This window comes from Chaetodon auriga, chromosome 13 (assembly GCF_051107435.1).
Source record: "Chaetodon auriga isolate fChaAug3 chromosome 13, fChaAug3.hap1, whole genome shotgun sequence".
In the NCBI taxonomy this organism is placed as follows: Eukaryota; Metazoa; Chordata; class Actinopteri; order Chaetodontiformes; family Chaetodontidae; genus Chaetodon; species Chaetodon auriga.
In genome coordinates this window covers 3,970,985-3,993,793 of record NC_135086.1, presented here as the reverse complement: position 1 = coordinate 3,993,793, position 22,809 = coordinate 3,970,985, and the positions used below count along the sequence as shown (strand labels likewise).

Sequence of the window (22,809 nt, the reverse complement as noted above, 5' to 3'; positions counted from 1 at the left end):
CAGATGTTTGTGTCATTTATTGTTGTCCAAATTCATCAACATGAGAAACAATGAGGAACTTTTATTGAGTACCAAACATTGTTGTTCGTAGGCTGTAATTTCATCTCAACTAGCACAGACAAACATTCCTCCATTTAAGCTGTGTCCCAGTTCAGCGGCTGCGTCCTTCCGAGGACCCCCAGCCTACGCGGTCTCCGGAGGCAACAGCTTCGGAGGCTCCTCCGTCGGCCGCATCAACTATCGGTAAAGGGGACGGTCTAGCCTTCGGAGCATTTCCTGATTGCGTCACGACGTCATTACTTCTTCCCTCCGAACCTGGGAAAAACACACGTACGGGGTGCAGAGATGCGCCCGTACAGCTCCTATCGCTTGTAAGAGGCGCGAAATGTAGCCTATTATACAACTTACAAATTCACCTGATGTCAATATCTTCACAGTTACAATAAGATATTAGTTGACATCCGAGCTTGTAACATTTGTAAGTGAAGGCTTTTAATAAGGCTAACAGTTAACTGAGCTCCTAATATCAACAGGTCGCCATTGTTTGGAAAAAAAAAAAAAATCGGTGCGCAAAGCATCTTGGGATATGGGAGGCCGCGAAGGATAGTAGCGATGCGTCCTTCGAATACAGGGAAGAGGAGGACGCATTTGTCGGCTGCATTTGGAGGAGCCTTCGAATTTAGATGAATTGGGACAGCCTTCGCGCAGCGTTGTGACGTAATCGGCCTTCAAATTCACCGTCCGAAGGATGCAGAATAACATTATTTATAACTAAATATATAATAATAAATAATAATAAATAATAAATAACAACACTAGTTCATTGCAGTTTTCACTTCCTGCTTCCATCATCTTTAACGTCACGTGACTGGAAAGAACCTATTGTAGCTAGCGAGCTAATTATTGTTAGCTTCATTAGCTGGTTTAAAGCTGATGATTTGCTGCTTGGATCTGGATGTTTGTGACATACGTTACGTGTTTTTCCATTCACCCTCTGTACTCTTTAAATCTGGCTCTGCCCTGAGCTACGTGCACATAGCGTTAGCATAGAAATCCAAAGCTGAACAGTTGTTTTTCAGTTATAACTGGACGGTACCTGATGTGCACTAGCTTCTGTGCTACTGTGACCTTCACTGTGATAACAGGAGGAGTGAAAGACTCACCCTGTGGACAAGAACAGATGATCAGCTTAAATTTTCATCATTTGCTTTGTTAGTTCAGCAGTTAATCCTGTCAAGATGGAGGTTCCTGCTGTTTTTCTTTGTGTTTTTGGTTTCACATGTTTATCTGGGCCTGAGTTCGACAGGTTCAGTTTTCATTTGTCATTTTAAAGGGAAGATGCTCTCGGAAGGCTTTGGAAACCTTCGCCTCGGTCACCCAGTTTTTCTTTCTGTCTTTGTGTTTAATCATTTGTGCAGCAAATATTAAATCAAAAGCAGTACAACCGATATGCTACAAAAAGGATGGTGATATACTTTTCACATTTATTTTATTCCTGAACATAAGAAGGCACTGATATGAACACGCACAGTGCACCACACTGTGAATTATTATTCTATATTATATGCACACAAATATTCAACAATATCATTCTCTGTACAAGTGATCAGATCACTGGCTTGAATGAGGACATGCAAAAGAATGAAAAAGACACATGATTCAGCACCCTAAATATTGAAGAAAAATATGATTCAGGAACATAAAAGCACATTTCAATATAATAATAATAAAATAACCAAATTAAGATCACATTAAAAGGAAGTGGATTAGAAATAGTTTCCTTAATATACATTGTACTTAATAAATATCATTCCTCAATAAGACAAAAAGTTATTTAGCTTTAAAAGTTAGAACACCCAGAATTCTGTTCCGAATTTTGGTCAGTTTGAAACCATAAATGAGAGGATTCGTAATGGGAGGTATGACGAGAAATTCCATTGCCACAAAGTTTTGAACAGTTTGAGGTAAACCTTTTAAACCAAATCGCATATTCATCACATCAAAAACTATGGTCACAAGAAAAATGAGTAAGCAGGTTAAATGTGGCACACACGTTTGCATGAACTTCATCCTGTTTTCTATAGAATCCACACATGTTTTAACGACATACATGTAGGACCAAATTATAAAAAAACTATGAAAGACGTAAATGATTATTGTTAAGTACGCAACTACTCCATTAACAGTAGTTTCAGCTGGGAAACAAGCAAGTTTAACAATAATCCAGTTCACACAGAAAAGCCTGGCAATATATGGGCTGCACAACTTCAGTCTAGATGTCAGGAAGATATTTGTGGCTATAATGCAAAAAGGCGTCATCCAAGAGAAACACACCAACTTCATGAGCCTCTGCTTTGACATGATAGAGTGGTACTGCAGCGGCTGACATATAGCCACATATCTGTCATAGGCCATGACTGCTAGAATAGACAGATCACTGCAGGCAAACGAGTACATGACCAGAGCCTGAATGAGGCATCCAGAATAAGAGATGACATGAGCAGGAGAAAGCAGATCCCACAGAAACTTGGGGTAGAAACCAGTTGTCCCATAAAGTCCATTCATGCAAAAAGTGCACAGTAGAATATACATTGGCTCGTGGAGGCCTTTATCCAAGATGATGATCGCAACAAGAGAAATATTTACCAGCAAAATCAAAGAGTAAAACAGTAAAGTGAGAAAAAAGAGAGCAACTCGAAGGTTCGCTGTTTCATTTAAACCTGAGAGAAAAAACATTGTTACTACAGACACATTATCCATTGTGGTGCAAAAACCTTGTATTTTTTTCCCTGTGTTAGTGCGCCCCATCCTACAGTCTCTGTTCCCTCATCTCACTGTTATTAATATCTTGTCTGAACACAGCAGCACACGAGCTGGGAATTCAAAGCAGCCAATCAACTGTGTGGAAGAGCTTCAAGCATCAGCTCGCTGCAACATGTAAACACAAAATAAACAAATCAATACCTCAAGGTACTTATCCACGCTAGAGTTCTGCACAGGCCTGCAAACAAGACCAGAACCCAGGTGGAACCCCCACCTTTCATAGGAGCTGTTGTAAGGCAAGGCAAGGCAAATTTATTTGTATAGCACAATTCATACACCAGGCAATTCAAAGTGCTTTACAGAAGCATAAAAATACATTAAAATCATACATTTCAAAGAAAGAAAGAAAGAAAGAAATTAGAAGAGAATAGAAAAATGAAAATAAAATACAATTAAAGGAACATTAAAAACAGAAGCCAGTAAAAGCAATAATTTAGCATTTAAGACAATAATTTAGCATTTAAAATGATTACTTTAAGTAAAAGCTGTAGCAAATAATAATGTTTTCAACCCTGATTTAAATGAGCTGACAGTTGGTGCAGACCTCAGGTGTGCAGGGAGAGTGTTCCACAGGTGAGGAGCATAATAACTGAAAGCTGCTTCACTTTGTTTGGTTCTCATTCTGGGAACACACCGTAGACCTGTCCCTGATGACCTGAGAGGTCTGGATACTTCATATGGAGTTAATAAATCTACAATATATTTCGGTCCTAGACCATTTAATGCTTTGTAGGCCAACAGTAAGATTTTAAAGTCTATTCTTTGACTCACAGGAAGCCACTGCAGTGATCTGAGGACTGGTGTGATATGGTCCATTTTTCTGGTGTTTGTAAGGACTCGTGCAGCAGCATTTTGAATCAGCTGTAGTTGCCTAATTGATTTTTTGTTTAGGCCAGTAAAGACTCCATTGCAATAGTCCAACCCACTGAAAATAAATGCATGAACCAGTTTTTCCATGTCTTCTTTGGACAGACATCCCTTAATTCTGGTTATATTTTTCAGGTGGTAGTAGGCTGATTTGGTAATGAACTTTAACTGGCTGTTAAAATTCAGGTCAGAATCAATAATTACACCAAGATTTCTGGCTTTACCTGTTGTTGTCAGTGACGTGGAATTAAGGTGAGCACTGATCACTGAGCACTGATTGTAGGAGACAATAGAAAAATTCCATCAATAATTCTGGTGCTTTGTAACCAGAGGCGTCTTAGTCCAGTTGGTTGCTTGCAATTTAGGACAGATTTGGTGAAAAAAAAAAAAAAAAAAGGAGCTGAAGTTAGTTGACACTGTAGGAGATGAGCAAAGGTCCACTGTGGGAGAAGAGTCCGGCTCACCTGTGTTCAGGTAAGTCTCAGGACCTCTCTTGGTAGTTAGCAACCAACGGCACTCAGTATGCAGTGTGTTAAGGCCTGTTAGTAGCTGGTTAAGCCACAATGATCATAAGTAGTTAATTTTCCTAGACGTGACAAGAAATAATTGTCATCATACCAATAAAAAAAATAATAAATAATAATAATAATGCCTTCAGTTCAAAGTGAGGCTCAAAAATGGTGTCTGTGACTGCTTTCAGTTTCAGCCAGATGATCCTACCTTAACCTGGGGAGCGCTCTTTACTTCTCAGTCTGCAGGCGTGCTGCAGGAGGGGGATCAGGTCTCGTAATCAGTCTGTAGCTCACCCACCCACTCAGTCTGCCTTCATGGCATTTGCAGTCAGATATTATATTTAAATTTCTAGTAAAAGTCCTCACATTGACCTGCAAAGATCAAAGCCCTTCTCTGCAAGCTGTGCTCTCACTGATCGTCATTGACTGGTCTGCCTTCACACCAAGGTGGATAAATCTGAAAACACAGTGTTTTGAGGTCATTTTTAAAAGTTCTCTGTCTATGAAGAAACTCAAATATAACAGAAAAATTGCTTCTGCTTCTTCTTTGGGTCAACAAACAACACGGCTGTGCATTACAGCCTTTACCTGGTGACAGAAGACTGGGAATCGTGTTCATCTGTAACAGGTGAGGATGGAGCGAGGTTCACCACTTTGTGAGCACATGATTGGATAAAGGAGATTACTGCAAGGACTCAGGAAAACTTTTTAGACCAGTTTGTTTTCAATTGATTGCTTTCTGTTTTTATATCATATCCACTAAGAGTTTGTGTTTAACTGCTTCTTTGTGATTTGGATTTTGAAAATAATTGCAGGAAGCGTTTTAGTTTTAATGCACTTTATTGGATTGTAAACAGTTGTCAGCAGTGTAAGGTGCATGCGTGCTACAGTCGAGTAAGTGACAATTCACAATCAGTAATCAGTTACAAGCTAAACATCAGGTGGAGGGCGCGCTCGACGCAGAGCGAACACAGGGTGAGAGAACAAACAGCTGTTTCTGCAGGTCAGTATGTGACATGTAGATACGACACGTTCAATGTCAAAATGAGGAGTCCCTGTGATATCCTGCATGAACAGTCTCCTTCATCAGCTGGTCCAAATAACAATAATAAATAAATATTCCTTCCATCACATTTCCATTTGTAAATATAAACAACGCACTGACTTATTTCCCCGTGTTTATGTCTGGGCTCGCCTCTAATGTGAAAACTCATGTTTAACGCAAATTACCTTCAAGATTTTGTTTCGGACTTTGGTGAGCTTGAATCCGTATATAAGTGGATTCACAATCGGGGGAATAAGCAGAAAATCTATTGCCATGAAATTATATAAGTCTGGAGATAAACCAAGTGGCCCAAATCTCATGTACAATAAATCTAAAAGCACAGTTATTGTAAAAGTGATTAGAGAAATCAAGTGTGGTAAACATGTCTGCATGAACTTCACCCGGTCCTCTTTGGACGATATGCACGTTCTGATCAGGTATATGTACGACCAGATGATAAATACAAAGTGTCCGAAATAAAACAATATATTAAAATATCCAACTGCAGAGTTTGCTTTAGGTGGTGAGCAAGCAAGAGTGACGATCATCCAGTTAACACAGTAGACCCTGTTAATGTGTGAGCCACATAGCCTCACACCTAATAGAGTTGCTGTGTTCATAAACATGCAATAAAGAGGTAAAATCCAGGAGAAAAGCACAAAGATGGAGACTCTCCGTTTAGTCATGAATGAATGATAAACAAGAGGTCGACATATAGCCACATACCTGTCGTACGCCATCAGAGCTAAGATTGAAAAATCACTGCAGGTGGATGAGTGAATCACAAAACCCTGCAGCATGCATCCGGCATAAGAAATGACATGAGACGACAGAAGATCCAGAAGGAATTTGGGGTAAAAACCGACAGTTCCATACAGGGCACTGATGCATAGGTTACACAAGAAGATATACATGGGCTCGTGTAGGGTTTTATCCATAACGATGATCAAAATAAGGAAAGAATTTCCAAGAAGAATAAGTAAGTACCACAGTAACGTTAGCAAGAAGAGGACAATCCTTTGCTCCAAAGTAAAATTCAAGCCTGAGAGAGTAAACAGTGTGACACCTGAAACATTTTCCATCATCTGTAAACTTTCTGTCTGAAAACATGAGGATAGCCACTTACAATTACACACGACACCAGCTCCCAGAGCAACACCTGAGACCGGTACATCCTCTGCCCTGTGCCTGCTCCGCTCGTCCCCGCCATCAGTCCTTTTCTGAGAGCGGCAGCAGAGCCTTGGGATTCGAACGGACCAATCGGTGGCGTGTTGAAGCTGATGGGACCGCAGAATCAACCAACGCGCCAGCCTGGACTTTCAGCTGGAAACAACTAGAACCACTGATGAAACTGTGGTTTCATTTGTTCATTTGTGGAATTCCTGATTTTACAGACACTGAACGTATTCGTAATTTTGTTTTTTTCTTAGTAAAATATCTGATCTTGCAATAATATCCACTTATACTGCAGCATAATTAAGCCTTTTTTATCTGTATGCTAACTCTTTGTTGAGGTTAGACTGTGGTCTGGTTTAGTACACAAAAAATCTGCAGTGACCTGAAACACGACCTGCTTTTTAACACTCAGTGGAAATCTGAATATTTCCTAACCTGAACTAAAGAGTTTCTGAACCCCAGACTGTGGTTTTGCTGCAGCTGTTGCATAAATGTTGCACTTGACTGAGAAAACGTTGCCTCTACAATAATCCAGCCAGCCAAAGACTCGAGTGATGGCCGAACTGGTCATCAGCTCACAGAACCCCAATTCTTCAGTTTCAATCAGGAGAGACTTCATTAAGAGTTAACAAATATTTTATTGAAACGTGCCCAATAAAGACAAAACATCTGAAGCGATCAGACCTCATTGTGACATCATCATATTTCAAAGGGGCTGTGAAGCCGTGAGTATTATAGGATACCCCCTCGATGGAGTGGAGACGCTGATGATGGTCAGGGGATGAAGAGAATGGCTGAAGACCCGCAGACCCAAACACATTTGGAAACCAAGTCTTAAAAGTTTTGCTGACAGAAATAACATATAGAAAAAAAAACCTGGTCGTTTTCGGGTACATTGCTAATAACTGTGATCAAAAAGATTAGAATGAAGATCATTTGTGTGGCATACAGCACAATTATAAATAAATAAGTGATTAATACTATCATTAAAAATACATGGCTCTGAATATTTAATGTCATTTATATTTTATTTACGCCGGCTCACTTTGTACCAATCCCTTTAAATTATTACTTGTATGCACAGTGTACCGATGCAAAACTTATAGAAGGAAAAAGATGGAGACCCAAAATGTTCAGTGTTGAATATCTAAATAATCATGAAATATGTCTGAAATATGCAATATAATCAGTAACTTGTGAGATTATCCAAAACATTTTTAAAACTCTTGAAGCTCTTATTTTGAAATGGTATTTCATCCTGTCTCTTTTCACAGTTGCAGGGTTTATTTCAGGTCGTTTGTATGTAATTACACCACTTGTTATTTCACAGTGTCTATTATCCACATTTCACATCTCCCCAGTTACTCCTCTGTTTCATAAACACCACAAATATTCAAGCATTTTATTTGTTATTAGGAACAGAAAAATTCATATCAATGTTAAAATAAATTCCAAGAAGTGACTTTAAATTACAGATTAAAACAAAGTCATGGTTTGCACAGGCGTTAACTTCACTGTGACACACATCGCGGCTGCAGCTCGGTGTGCTGAAAAGAGCTTTTGAAGCAACGCTGAGAGAACTGTTGATAAGACCGCTCACTTGTTGAAACAGCCCTTCTTTCTGAGGCTCGGTGTGGTAAGTTTAGAGGACGTTAACATTCTTACGATGAATTTTCTAATTTCTGGTAACTTCAGGCCATACACGAGAGGATTCACAATGGGAGGAACCACAACAAACTCAAGTGACAGAATCACGGCTACAAACGGATTCAGATTTTCAAGATCGATTCTGCTGAGAGCGACGTCACAGAACACAGTGATGGAATAGTTGAGAAACGTGATGATGTGTGGCAGACAGCTTTGTATGACTTTGCCCTTGAACTCTGCCGAGCGTTTCCTACAGACGAGGAAGATTCGTGTGTACGTATACAGCACAAAAGCAAGGGGCAGAAAGACTGTGGTCGTGGACACAATCATGCCAACAATATTGTTAATCACAGTACTGACACATGACAGCTTTACCACAGGCCAGTTTGCACAGAATACCTTTGGTATCTCATTGCCACATAATGGAAGTCTGGAAGACAGATAAACACAAGATGCGACAGAAAAGGCTGGATAGATACATGCTAAGCTGACCAACTTACAGACCAACGTGGAGGTGACTTTGCTGTGGTAATGTAAAGGCTGACATACGGCAACATACCGATCATATGCCATGATGCCCAAAAGGGTGAGCTCATAGGATGCGTAGGTGTAAATGACATAGATCTGAGCGAAACAAGCTGACCGTAAGATCAAATGAGTGTCAGAAAGAAGGTCTCTCAGAAATCTGAAGAAGAAGCCAGTGGAGCCGTACAGAGAGTTGACAGAAAGACACAGAATGAAAATGTACATGGGCTTGTGTAAAGCCTTCTCTCGTGCTATTACCACGATTATGACAAGATTAGCCGAGATGATAAAAGCATACAACAGGAAACACAAGACCGCTGCAGGGTAGACGTAGTTTCCAATGTTCACAAACATGGTTAGGTTAAAATACAGGGGATGAGTACCATTTTCCATTTATCACAGTCAGTATCACAGGTCGTTTGATGCAGCTGTCAAATAAAGAAAATTTGACAGGATCCCGTCAGCAGTTACGACTCACCTGCAACTCCATATTACCTGTTCAGTCATGCTTTGGTTTCGACATTAACTGAGGAGGAGAGAGATTTGCAAAGTCATGAATGATGCAAAAGGATTACGAGTAAGTAAGAAACACACCTAAGTCATCAGCAATCAACAGCATCTGCTGTTACTGTGTAAATCCAGAGGCTTTCACCAGTCCTCAGCGTGGCTCAGTGTGTGTGGTCTCACCCTGGCAGGTAAAGGAGAAGGAGAAGCTGAGAGCCTCTTACATGGTCGCACACAGTTATATCACCGCAGTCATCACTCCATGGGGGATTCGAGGGTCGAAACTGCATCATTAACCCAAGTTTTTTCTCTTTGCCATGACATGCTTTGATGTGAGGAGCCAAAAATGTTTGCTTCTCCTCATTTAAGTTACTCAGAAAGTAAATAACACTTGAGCGTACGTACATTTCCAACAAACTGTTTGGCAGAATCAGTTAAAATCTCTAAATCAGGCCAAAGGTGATATCACATACTGACTGCAGGTGAGATTAAAATGAAGTCTGGTCAATAGTCCAAACCACAATTCTGAGTTTTGTCACAAACACATTGAAAAGCTAGTTGAAGGGCAGAATCCTGGATTAAAACGATTCACAGCAACAGAAAAAAAAAAAACCTCCAGAGGCTTCTGGAAGGAATCTCACCTCAATACAAGCAAATGCAAAAGTCATATAATCCACAAAAAGAAGCAAAAAGCAGCTGTAAGATCAAAAAACAAACGAAAAGCAGGCGACATAAAACAGCAAAAACATAAAATAAATGAGATAACGTAATGAGAGCATGTGGAAAAGTCGATGTTTCAGTTCCAAATACTGCTCAGTGGTGGTTTCTGGGTGCTATCAGTGTACGTCTGATCAAGGCAGTGTTTGCTCCAGATATCCTTTGCGCCCATGACGGTTCTTTACTGTAGCGCCACCATGAGGTTGACATTTGCTGTCTTGGGTGAAATTTCTCAACAGCTATGTAGATGAAATATGGCACACACATTCACGTCCCCCTCAGGATGAAGAATCTCTTCGGTCAAACATTGTCATTTGTCTGTTTCTTTGTTTTCTTACTCTTTTATTTCACTTTGGAGAATGGGGTCTTAACCAAGTGTCCTTATGGGACGAGCTGGAAGTGAGAACATGCTCAGCTAGGGGAGACTTTGATACACATGTAAATGAGATGAACTTGATTCATTATGTGAAGTCAGAGGGTCAGAATGAATGAGATGGAGTGAAGGAGGTAAGAGGACACTGAACCAGAGCGGCCTGCACACATGACCCCGGCTCAGTCTCACTGTTGAGCTATGTGTTGTTTATGGCGACTCGCTGAAACGACTGATGCTGCTGCTCTTCTTGGGAGGACGGACGAGCTCTAAGTCGCCGCACTCGATAACGGCTGAAACACTCAGAGAGGGCTGAGCTGTGTGGTGCAAACAGCAGGCTGGCGTATGTATGATTGACTCAAAATAAAATGCAGTGCTCATGTTCATCACGATGAAGGAACGTGTCATGTAAATCCAACACTAACTCGATGTAGTTCTGGGCAACAATAAAACTGCGGCGCAGAGGAAAAGAGTCTCTATATGAGGCCTTGGTAATCCAGACAGCACGTGTTAGCAGCATCAGTTCATTCATGTTCATGGGATTTGTTGACAGTAAGAAAAATGTAGACTATTGCCAGAAGTCAGTAGAGTGTAACCAGACTCACAGAGGGATTAGTGAGTAAGTGAATGTGTTGAGGAAACAAATGTACGACGCGCTGTCTGACACTGACAGGCTTCAGCACTTGTAAATGTGCACTGGTTTGTTCATCTAATAACACAAACATGCTCATGGGCATGAACAAATATTCAGAAAACAAACAAAATCTGATCAATGGAGCCTGAAGTTTCAAACATAAATGATGATCGATTATCATGTAATCGTTTAAACCGGTGGACCTCGTAACAAGGTGTGGGTGCAACCTCATGGAAGTGTCTGACAGTAACCTCTGTACACTCCTGTGTATCAATCAGTTACTCAGAGGGATCAGAGGAAAAACACATGTGATGCAATCTTTTGCTTATCTTAAAGACACACACACACACACACACACACACACACACACACACACACACAGGACATGCCATGAGTGATGTAAGGACACTGTAATGACTTTTATTAGTCCCTCAGCCCCCTTTAATGCCCACCATGCCATGACATCCCCAGTGTTTCCTCATCAGGTGTTTGAACACAGGCTGGGGAATAGAGTCGCTGTATGCAAGAGGAAGGAAAAGAAATATCAAAAGACACTGGATGTGATAAAAATGGGCTCAGCTCAAAGCTTGATGATGCAGAGTTTGATGATGTCAAGACTAATGAGATCCCATGGGATGGCATGGAGGACGCTATACTTTTCAAAGGTCATTAATGTAGAACAGCTATGTTGGAAATGGTCAACAGGTCATTATCTCCGCTGTCCCTCGAGAGCAATTAGACACACGTTGCTACCGTGGAGAGCCGTCCGCGGTAACCACAACCAAAACGAAGAAGTTTTTCAGTTTGGTAAATGGTCAAGAACAACAAACTTGAACAAAGACACAAGTGGAACCAACGCTAGGTTCAGCCAGTGCTTTGGAAAGGTTTAGGAGAGAGCAACAAGAGATTCTGTGTGACTGCAGCTATGACGCCTGACTTAAACTGCTCTGAATTACGGTGGCCTTGAGAGGTCAACACACTGTGGAAAACACGTGCAAATCAACCAAACGCAATCAAATTAAGACAATTTTCACACGTGTGTCAGCTTACATTCCATTTTCATCAGCGCGTCTTGCAGCATTTCTGAATCCTCTTTGCACTTAATGATGTTTTTTCTAAATTCTGCACATATATTGTAAAATTGTCCAAGAAGTTTTGTCATTTGCATGTGTTTTTCAAAGATGCAGTATGTTGAGCTCTCAGGGCCACCGTACCAAACACCAGTTTAGATTCAAATGCACGAACTTAAATAAGCAAAGAAGCTGCGTCACGTAATGCAATGAAAACATGAAAGCAAGCGTCTGCTTTGTCATGATTTGAAGTGTTTGTGTAACTTGTGCTAAAAAGAGAAGGAAAGCTGTTTTGTGCATCTACTATCGTGTGCTGAGACACCAGCAGAAGTGTAGCTTTGCATTGTAATGTCACAATTAAGTCATCGTTGTGTCAACCCATAACACCATATCCAATCATGTGTTCACAAAGTGGTGAACCAACCTGTTTACTAACCTGTTTACCTGTGAAAACAGCTTCCCCAGTCTCCCTCAAGGTTGTAAATGTTTGTTCTCCCATGTTTGAGACTGCTTACTGATTTACTCTGTAACCAACTGTTTACCTCCAGTAGGTGAAGAGTCATGCATTCAGTCAGCGAGAGTGCAGAGCGTGTGCGTCCAGGCAGAAAACAGCTTTAACGAAGGAACAGCAGGAGGAGGAGATGCAACATATGAGGACATATTAAAAGGTAAACAAGGCTGAAAGTGAATCTAAATGACGGTAAACAACGCAGGAGACCGGAAGAGGACAAAGACAAACACAGCGGACTGTTCTGGAGTCGAGGTCGGTGAACGCAAATTTAGCAGCAGAACAGACAGAGAAGAGTAAGAAAACCACCATGACATACCGGCTGTTCGAGGCCAAGGATCATGCCTCCATCTACCAAAAGTATCGCTTCACGCCTCCTGATGAGCTCAAGAACATTATTCTTCAGTACCTAGATAAAAAGGTATGCCATGGCCAAGTCTGCTTCGAATGTACAGCAGTCTGCTATCACAGCACATACAGAGCCTTTGGAGGGCATTGTGCTTATTTGATCAACAAAACGAGGGTTTATGAAGCAAAAATTCAACGTCTTCACAACAAGCACTGCATATCTGTGAATATCCTCAGAAGGGGAAACCACATGTGCTGGCCGTGGATCTGGGATGTGGGACAGGTCAGAATTCCCGGCTACTGGCGCCGCACTTCCAGGAAGTGGTGGGCATCGACATCAGTGAGCATCAACTGGAGGAGGCCAGAGCTGTGCCGGGGTACCCTAACATCACGTACAGGTAGGAGCGTGTCAGCAGCTCTGTGTGTGTGGCTCTAATTACTCTACTTTTAGTTAGAAGTGTGTCCTGTCTGTTGTACCTGCAGGACGGGGACGGCAGAGGAGCTTCCTTTTCCAGATGGCTCTGTCGACTTGCTGACTGCAGCGTCAGCAGCCCACTGGTTCAATCAGTCGAGGTTTCTCGCCGAGGCCAATCGGGTTTTAAAACCTCGAGGTTGCATGGCTCTGCTGAGCTTCAGTGACTCTAAGACCAGACATCACTACCAGGACTGTGGAGAAAGACTCAATCACATCTACAGAGAGGCGGGTGTAGACTTAGACCTCGACTTTCATCAACATACATGTTCATTTGCATGCTTGTAAGGCACATTAGGCTAGCTGTTTCCCTCTGCCTCCACTCTTTATGCTAAGCTAAGCTAACCACCCCCATCTCCAGCTCTGCACATAGTGTTAGTATTCTATATTAACAACTTCCAATGTGCTCCCATAAGTCCATTCTCATCTGTGTGAGGCAACGAATGAATAACAATAATGATAATAGCATCATTCAGACTGCAGTTACTGCTGCTGCTTATGTTACACTGTGAATTTATCAACAGCACTCTGAACTCAATACAGCTCTCTGCTTCACCTCTTTGACTTCCGTTCAGCATCAAAAATAACAAAGCAAGCAAATGAAACATCAGCTGTGCTCCACCGATGCTTGTCCTGAACACAGTTGGCTCAGTGGTCTGAATGTGTCCAGGTTTTCCTCCGTGTCCTCAGCACGGTGGACACACTCGTTGTCCCTCCCTGCAGTGCTTACGCTCCGTCCATCGTCCACACATGCCACATTTTCATTCATTAATTGGTTCGTTTTTTATGTTATTTATATCATCTATACAGTGAGACACAAATCACACGAAATTCAAACTCAGCGCCTAAATGGAGTTGAAGTTAAACATTAATATGCTTTCACTTTCAGGTTCATCAGGTGCTGCTGCCATATGCTAGCAGTCCAGTAGCTGAATCTGAGGGTAAACTGGAAGCGCTCTACTCAGCAATACCTTTTCCAGACAAACAGAGGTAATTAACACACAAGCTGTACCCGACCAAACCTTAACACACCTGTGTGATGGCTAAATACAGCATGATTTTCTGCTGACGACACAAAACCTTTGCACAAACTACCCCCGACAGGGTTGAGGGCATTCAGGACAAGTCGTCGATCTCTGTGAGGAACCTGGTGGGTTTCATCGAGTCCTTGTCCATGTTCCAAGCTTACAAGAAGAAAGATCCTCAGACTGCTAAAGACCTGCTGCTCAACACTCAGCAGAGGTCACCTACACACACACATTTCTCTTATTTTAATGCTCTATTTATTTTTCATTCATCCTTTCTGTGACTCTTAACTGTCTGAATGTTTTTCTGCTCCGTGCTGAGCTGAATAATCAATCACTGCACTGCTTCACAGGTTCCTGGAGGAGATGGGAGTCACGTCTCCTGACACTGAAATGGAGCAGGAACTGGAATATTACTGTATCCTGGCATCAAAACCTCTGTAATCAACATTGTGCCATCGGGTGCGGGACTCTCTGCGGGAGCATCTCATTCATGCTTTTCTCAGCAGAACTCTTGTTTTCCCTGTGATTCTCTGTTGCTGTTTGCTGTTTGTCATCAGGAAGATGTCACTCTACTCGTGACTTCATATTTAAGCTTCACTCTATTATGCTGCTCTTAATGTAGGTTTCATTTTGCAGTAAAACTATCCCTCAAAACGTTTCCCAATGGAACAGCTGATTCCTTGTGACCTTGCATGCACACTGTGAGCTTACATAACAAGAAAAAAATAAACTCTTTGAAATGTAACATGCCTATCACTGTGTTTTTTAACAGAAGGGGTGCCTAGATGCTGTCCTGGTGTATTATCCGGTGTATTACCACGAGACATCCTCACATATTCTTTCTCATATGAGTGAAAGTTAAGGTTTTATCACAACAGTAAAACTCTGGCACAGAGTATTCGATCAGGAGACATTTGTTTCCTGTTTATGGTCACATTCCACCTTCGTTCAGCCAGATTGCCTAATGATGAGTCACAGTCAGAGTCATAACTTTGCGCCGTCTTACTATTCATACAGTTGAGCAGCGAAGCTGCTGTTGATATGTGTTTGTGTTTATTGTCCTTAACACCAGGAAACAGACTGAACTCAGCTCTGCTGACCTCCACATCAGGCTGTCGCTGACGGTAAGTAACAAACAACCCTCGGTTAAAGAGTAGCATGAGATTATACAACACAAGAAATCAGCCAGTGTATTCAGACAGAGGAGAGCTGCACTCACGATACACACACACATACCTCACCCACATCACCTCCAGGGGTTCTGATTGGTTCTGACAGAAACACATACCATCACATGACCCATAAGCTGACCTTTACAAAGCTTTGAGCGAGACCTTGATTTCCATTTAACACAGTTATCATGGATTCATTAAAAACAAGGCACTGTTGTACCGACAGATGGCACATCATATAAAGAAAACAGTTTTGGGGCTGTCCCTTTAAAGTCCCTCATTTTCAAACATATCGCGTATCAGTGGAAGTAGTGGGACCTCCCAATTCCCAGGAACCCCATTGTGTCCCTCTTTTGTGTGTGTGTGTGTGTGTGTGTGTGTGTGTGTGTGTGAGACTGCTGGCTGAGAGGAATGTACTACCTTCTCTACGTGGACGTTAGGTCCTCATATCCAGCACAAAAAACTCCACAGACTGCCTCAATCTCTCTTTTCAAGCGTATCACCTGATCACCTGTTCAGAGAGGCATCCACCAGCTATGGCTTACCGTCTGTTTGAAGGCAAGAAGCATGTTTCTTGCTACTGGAAGTACAGGATCTCTCCATCAGATTATCTAATACAACAGATCCTTGACTTCTTGGAAAAACAGGTGAGTAAAGATGGAAAAATGGGGGTAACCTAATCAGTTATTGCAGGGTGTCATCGTCAGTGATCGAGGCAGAACTAACTCTGAAGGAATGTCACAGAAGGTGTTCGATATTTTGTCAGAAAGGTCGTCCCTTTGAGCTGGCAGTGGACGTGGGCTGCGGCTCAGGCCAGGGCACAGTGCTGCTGGCCAAACACTTCGCCTCTGTTGTGGGGACAGATGTCAGTCCTGCCCAGGTGGAAATGGCTTTGCAGCATGCTAAGGAGCCGAACATTACGTACAGGTAGGCAACCAATTAGTCCTCCTTTTTAACTGGAGTCTGTTTACAGGAGACTCAGAAGGTGAAAGACATGAATGCATCCTGAAAGCTCCTTGTGTTTCCTGTTAAATGATTTTTCTTGTGCCTTAATTCAAAGTCTCTGCTTAAAGACAGTAAGATCAATCACACCTGATAAAATGCACAGTGAGGTCTTTTTTCCTTTTTCATTTTTCAAAACACCATCACAATTAACATCACACCATTTGTTCAGCGCTGACAGTCTGATAAGCTACTTTACTGAATCTTGGCCAAAGCAGGAACAATGTGACCGTTGTCTGGTGAAAGTCGGTCATGCAGTCAGGCCCATGCAGCAGAACAAATGCACCGTGAACACAGGCCAGTGAAAGCCTCATAAAATGTTTGGCATGTCTCACAGGGTTGGTTAGGCCCCCTAAACATGATGAAACCTACATCAGTTAGTAATTCCAATGGTACTTAGCATGCTCTTATTAATATTAATGCTGACATTCTGTTTTGGGGGATTATACTGCTGCAACGCATGAATCATTATGAGGATGTGAATCATTCCTGCAGAGCATAATATTAATAGAAGCAGCACGTGGCAGGCAAATTTCCAATTAGTGAACTGTGACCTGGAAGATATACCAAAAAAATAAGGAAATCAGAGTGCGGTTAAACCAGAGCAGACCAGTGTGCACTTCTTAAATTAATGTAAATTGGATCCGTTCTTTTTAAATGACAAGCTGCAGGTAGATGCAGCTCCTGCATATGAAACCAATGTGTTCAATATTCAGTCAATAAAAAAGTAATTCTGAAAAAAGTACCTGTGTGAATAAATTGTGTAAAATATAGAAATGAAGCTGTAATTTGTTAAATAACTTAAAAAAAAAGTTATTAGAAGTCAACTCATTATGATAAAATGTAATTTCATCATTCTAATTATCATAATAAACATTTTATAGTCGTTCATTTTTATTCCAAAGTAAAGCACTAGACTGAAGTTTTATTCAGCACATTTAATTAGTGGACCAAGAATTAAAGAGATGGTGCCTGAAAACTTCCCAAACTGTACTGGATACTGTCAGCAGTTGTGTTCTGGATCAAAATCATGCACATTGTAAGTTCGTGTTTGGGCTGCTGCTGGTCCTCACTGGGCAGATGTTTGATTTGGCCGTTCCATCTTCAGACAGTGCGCGGCCGAGGAGCTGCCATTCGCTGACAGCTCGGTGGACTTGATGACGGCCATGTCTGCCTTCCACTGGTTTGACCGGCCACGCTTCCTGCAGGAGGCCCACAGAATCCTGAAGCCCCGTGGCTGCATGGCTCTGCTCAACTACACCATTGACATGGAGCTCAGCCACCCTGACTGCTGCTCACACACACTCAACCAAGTCTGCAAAGAGGTGCTTTCATGAATATCCACCTCATTATGAGTGTGCACAGACGCACCCTCAGCCACATGTGCAGGGACAGATATCAGCCTGTGAGAGCAGTTCTATATAATAAGTCAGTGAACAGTGATCAGCAAAGAGAGAAAAAAGTGGAACAGACAAAGAAAATGCTGCTTTTTTTAAAAAAAAAACAAAAAAACTCTTCATTCTTTAACGTTGCAAACGGTGAAATCCCATCAGATAAAGATTTAATAGAAGACGAACTCAAAGGGGGAACCTTTCTTCAGCTCTGGTGGTGTAGATGTCATCATCAGACACATCCTCACGCCACACACTGGTGGACCAGAACAGACAACAAACAACAGCACCATCTAGTGGACATTATTAGGTAAAGCAGCACAGTTAGCTCCATTGTACAGCACACGGTTAGGTTGCATGTGTTCTGGATGGATTGTAAAAAACCACGCAGCTGGGCATTTAAACATTGTTACTGTCAAAAGGCTGAAAGTAAAACCTACCTGGTTGGTACTTTCTGTCATGCCTTTAATGCCATGATGAAAATCTCACTACTTCCTCTCTGTTGGTTTTATCAGTTTTATGCAGCCTTGCAACCTTACCGCAGCCCCCACCTCGGACCCAGCTCCATTGAGCTGTACCGGGAGGCCTATGAATCCATCCCTTACCCTGACAAGGAGTGGTGAGTGAACATGTGAACCGTCCGCCATTTTTTAATACGGGTCTTTTTTATACACGAGGTACATACTGACTGTTTGTTTTCAATGTATTACAGGCAAGAGTGTGTGTGGGTGAAAATGCCCATGCCTCTGTCCAGCTACATGGGGTTGGTGGAGTCTTTCTCGAGCTATCAGGCTCTGTTGAGAGACGACCCTCAGAAAGCCGCCATGCTCTCCCAAGACACCTGTCAAAGGTAAACGCTCAATGGCAGCATGCATGCAGTACAGCATACACACATATGTACCACACACACACACCTGACGGTGGACAGCATCTCACTAACTGGACTGAACGATGAGACACTCCTGTGTTTCTGTCCCCAGGCTGATGAGCGTAATGAGGGTGACCTCTGCAGAAACAGAGGTGATGGTGGCTGTGAAGTATTTCTACCTGCTGGCCTGCAAACCACAGGAAGCCTGACCCCTGCCGGCACTCACAGTCTCAACAAAGTCATGAGTGCTGGCTGAGGACACAGAAACTTGTGCTGCCATCCAGATGTTTTATTTACTGTTCTGTGTGAATGTTTTCTCTGTGACAACACAGCACAAGTTAGTGTGTTAGATGTTTGTTACTTATGTATGAGAAGTCTCTTTTTGACCTACAAATACCACTTATTTAAAAGTAATAATTAGAGTTAGATGAGAAGATTGTGCTGAGTATGAAGCTGGAGCCAGCGGCCAGTTAGCTTAGCTTAGCACAAAGACTGGAAACAGGGGGAAACAGCTAGCCTGCTGTGAACTGTCTCTTTTTACACTTCAGATTTTGCATGCAGATTCTGACTCTGTACAGATTTATGTTTGCATCATATTTGTGATTTTGTTAATGTACAGAAAATCTTTGTCTGAATCTTACATGAAATCCAGGAGCTACTTATATAATAAATGATCTGTTATGTGTAATCAGTCATTTTCAAGCAAATTACTCACTCACTGTGAACAAAGTGTACAACTGTAGTATTTTCGAAGAGGTTGTTTTGCAAAGTACCACTAGAGGGAGACATTTGATCAAACCTGATTATTGGCACCTTCTTCCTCTGACTATATTACATTGCCTGGAACTTTTATATCATATTTGCTGACACGCACAGCAAAATGTTATCAACAAAATAATATTAAGAAAAAAGTGTTGCTGAGATGAAGCCAGTTTCTTTCTTCTTCCTGATCACTCTGAGAGTCAAAATGTTTTCCTGTATCGATTTGTCTTATTTCCCACCTGCTTTAAAGAGTGAACCATGTTCAGTTACTGTGCTGTGCAGGCTGAGGTTGGGATAAGCAGCAGGGTCCGCTGTCTGTCGCTCCCTATCACGGACCACAACCACTAATCCCACTCTGTGTGTGCTGGAAGAACAAATGTGCTCTCTCTAAAATGGTATATCTGTATTTAGAAGAATGCCCCCCCTGTCAGATTTAGTACCACCTGTGAAGCTGGCCCTAAACTGCGTGCCTGAGATGACTCCACAGCTTCTCATAGCTATTGTCTTTTCATATGAAGCTACAGGCCACAGTGGATTTATTTGTTTGCACTGGTAGTTTTGTCACAGTCGACACAAAGGCTCCAGAGTTATATTCAATGAAATCGTCTCCTGTTTTTCTGAGAGCTCCTCGGCAGAAATGAGTCAGCCTCACAGACTTTGTTATTAGTCGTGTTTGTGAGGCTCTGTTTTTACATCTGTGTGGAAATGCTCTCAGCCACCTTCTGCTGTGACAGAATCCTGACTTTTCATTCCTTTTCTCCTTGTTCTCAGAAACAGAAACATCCAAGATGCCCTTACTTGTAAGGTCCGGCCTCTTTCTTGGCTTCTGAATCCCATCCACCCTGCAGACATTTGTTACAAACACATTTTACTGTTGACAGTGCAAAAATGTTAAACCTTTTGTCCTATTGTACGACTGGTAGCCTGACTCGAGGCCATAACCCGACTCTGACTGGTGCAGGTGTTGTGCATGTTTGTGTTGCACCTTGTAGCACAAAGGCACAAAGCTGTCAGTTTGAATCTTTCTTAAGCTGTTTCCAGATTTGATCCTGCAGCTATAAAGCCGTCATACATACAATACACTTGTTCTGTAATGGGCACAGTTATTAGACAGTGTCACTGAATGTGTGGTTTTAAGGACCATAATGTTCATTGCTATCTGCATGATTCTTCTTTTGACCTGCATGCAGTGCAGTGCGCAAACCCAACCTGAAGTCTGCCACAAAGAATCATCCAACAGAACTACTTTTCAGCACTCATATTTGAATGTACAAATATGTGTCAGCTCATTTACATCGTCATTTGTATGACTCTCTTTGTGTTCAGATGCTGCAGAGCGAGTTGGACGGACTTCAAACCAAACGAGCTGTCCTGTCAAACATGTCTGCTGTGTCTGTTGTGCAGATGTTTCCTTCTGCTCTGTGTAGCAGCGATCACTGGATCTGAAACTAAAAAGCTCCTCTTCCAAAAAAGAAATTCAAATTAAAACATTCAGTTAAAGAATATAGCAGGAGTGCATTATGCTCATGTTGTACAATTGTTGCATCAACAAGATGAATATTGTATTCGTGTTCAATCAAATATTTCTACTTAAGCAAGAAGTAAAATTCCTCTAATGATTCAATACTCTACATGAGTCACCTGGTGACAGAAGTGTTTGACAGCTATGAGCTTGTGACTCTTACTACTCATAGCACATCAGATTTCCACTTCCCTGAAGACAGTACGACAAAGTAGCCACCAACCTCAGTTCTGTGTCAGTGCCGATTTGCTGTTAAAGCTCATCCTCTCGCTATCAAGTTACACACACTCTGTGCGTATGTTTCAAAGTATCAGCCAGGACATTTACACTTAATGTAATGGGACCCTGAGGGAAAAACAGATGTGAGGAGCCACTGATCTCGCTGCAGTCCTGGAATGTGTTAGCAGTGGTTGTGCTTTTCTGACAAGACAAATAGTGCTTGGTTCACCAGAAATAAACTAAATAACTTCCCCCTCACAACTGCTGCAGTTCATTTACTCTGGTTTAACTCAGATCTTAGTATCCAAGTTATTTGCATGAGTCAGTTTAAAAAACCATCATTTTGGATCATGTGTGCCGCTTGCAGAAAGGTTTCTCTAATTTTTTTCAAATGGAGCGCACAGGGTACTTCTCGCTTTTCTAAACAACTAATGTTTATTCCGACAGTGCAGCACAAGTTAAGCCAACATGCATTTTAAGAGGGGATTCGTATTATTATGACATGTGCATTAGTCATGTCGTTCCAGAGAAGTTTTTTCCTTAAACTGAGTAGACACCGCACTCACATCGGGGTCATGTGGTCCGGCGGGGAGAGCGAAGCCCCAGGTGTAACACTTTGGTTTTACATGATCACCATTAGAGCTACTGGGGCTACTGTCACCGCTGCTGAAGCCACAGTCACAGTCTGATCTCAGCTGACAGCCAGATGTCACTTTGATACACATACAGAGTAACAGGTGGTATAACACTGATTATTTAAGTGAAAGATTGAGAGGACAATTCAATTATTTGTGGAAATTGTTCAAGTTAGAATAAAAAATTCTCAGTTGAGCCGAATGTCTGAATCCTTTAGTCCGGGCTTGAAGGTTTACTGCGCAGGAATTGTCACTCTTTGTAAAAAAAAGCAGTTTTCAGCGCTGTGTCCACCATTTTTGTAGCTTCCCCTTGGATGCTTGCTGCTTACGGTCTGGTACCTGGTCTCTACCTTTTTATAAAGTCCAGACCTCACCTGCGTGTTGGCTGGGGGTTACACAGCCCCTGCACAACAGTTATCTCAGTCGTGGAGGTGAAGACTGATTGAGGACACGGGTCCATTGCCCTCAAAATAACCCAAACCCTGGATTGTAGACAACATAGCAACAGGAGATAAATCCTAATATTATTGCATCTGGCATGCTGACAGGGGATGTTTTTTTTTTTTACTTTAGGTGAACATCATGTCACTGTTGGGCTGCAGGCATCAGTTGACAGAGGCTAATTTAACATTTCATATTTCAAGAGCTGTCTGCAAAGATAAACAGAAGTCTGAAATTCCTTAAGGTGCGTTCTCCGTCACTTAATTACCCCCTCAGGATAGAGAAGCATGACAAACTTTTATTATCCCCCTCTTTATGCTGCTGTTGAGCTTGAAGACCGAGAAGTGACAGAAATACTTCATTTCAAAGTGAGTGCCTTCATCTTCAATACTGGATTTTCTCTTTTCTGGGTCATTTGAGGAGAAGGTTGAAAGTTTTGTTTGTTGGTCTCGCCAAGATGTTCAGAAAAATTTCCTCCCAGTCCAGAATTCTTGATCCCATGTGGTTTTCTGGCTTTCTGTTCTTCTTCTCCTCCTTCTATGAAGGCACCA

The 22,809-nt window shown here is 41.9% G+C and overlaps 5 protein-coding genes across 5 annotated transcripts; 2 read left to right on the top strand and 3 right to left on the bottom strand.

Annotated features, from left to right (window-relative positions):
* Positions 1-1,830: 1,830 nt before the first annotated feature.
* LOC143330618 (olfactory receptor 52D1-like) lies at positions 1,831-2,760 on the bottom strand. The gene has a single exon (XM_076747315.1). It carries the CDS (start codon positions 2,758-2,760, stop codon positions 1,831-1,833), a length of 930 nt encoding a protein of 309 aa, XP_076603430.1.
* A 2,639-nt stretch (positions 2,761-5,399) lies between these two features.
* On the bottom strand, positions 5,400-6,332 carry LOC143330792 (olfactory receptor 1D2-like). Its single transcript, XM_076747552.1, has one exon. It carries the CDS (start codon positions 6,330-6,332, stop codon positions 5,400-5,402), a length of 933 nt encoding a protein of 310 aa, XP_076603667.1.
* Positions 6,333-8,019: 1,687 nt separating this feature from the next.
* Positions 8,020-8,988, bottom strand: LOC143330791 (olfactory receptor 51I2-like). Its single transcript, XM_076747551.1, has one exon. The coding sequence runs from the start codon at positions 8,986-8,988 to the stop codon at positions 8,020-8,022; it is 969 nt and encodes a 322-aa protein (XP_076603666.1).
* Positions 8,989-12,708: 3,720 nt separating this feature from the next.
* Positions 12,709-14,716, top strand: LOC143330819 (putative methyltransferase DDB_G0268948). Its single transcript, XM_076747579.1, has 6 exons — positions 12,709-12,819; positions 12,984-13,144; positions 13,230-13,446; positions 14,108-14,208; positions 14,323-14,460; positions 14,597-14,716. The coding sequence occupies exons 1-6, from the start codon at positions 12,709-12,711 to the stop codon at positions 14,685-14,687; spliced, it is 819 nt and encodes a 272-aa protein (XP_076603694.1). The 3' UTR covers positions 14,688-14,716.
* Positions 14,717-15,772: 1,056 nt separating this feature from the next.
* LOC143330022 (putative methyltransferase DDB_G0268948) lies at positions 15,773-19,421 on the top strand. Its single transcript, XM_076746164.1, has 6 exons — positions 15,773-16,065; positions 16,185-16,345; positions 17,529-17,745; positions 18,327-18,430; positions 18,524-18,661; positions 18,792-19,421. Exons 1-6 carry the CDS (start codon positions 15,955-15,957, stop codon positions 18,886-18,888), a joined length of 828 nt encoding a protein of 275 aa, XP_076602279.1. The 5' UTR covers positions 15,773-15,954; the 3' UTR covers positions 18,889-19,421.
* Positions 19,422-22,809: the final 3,388 nt, after the last annotated feature.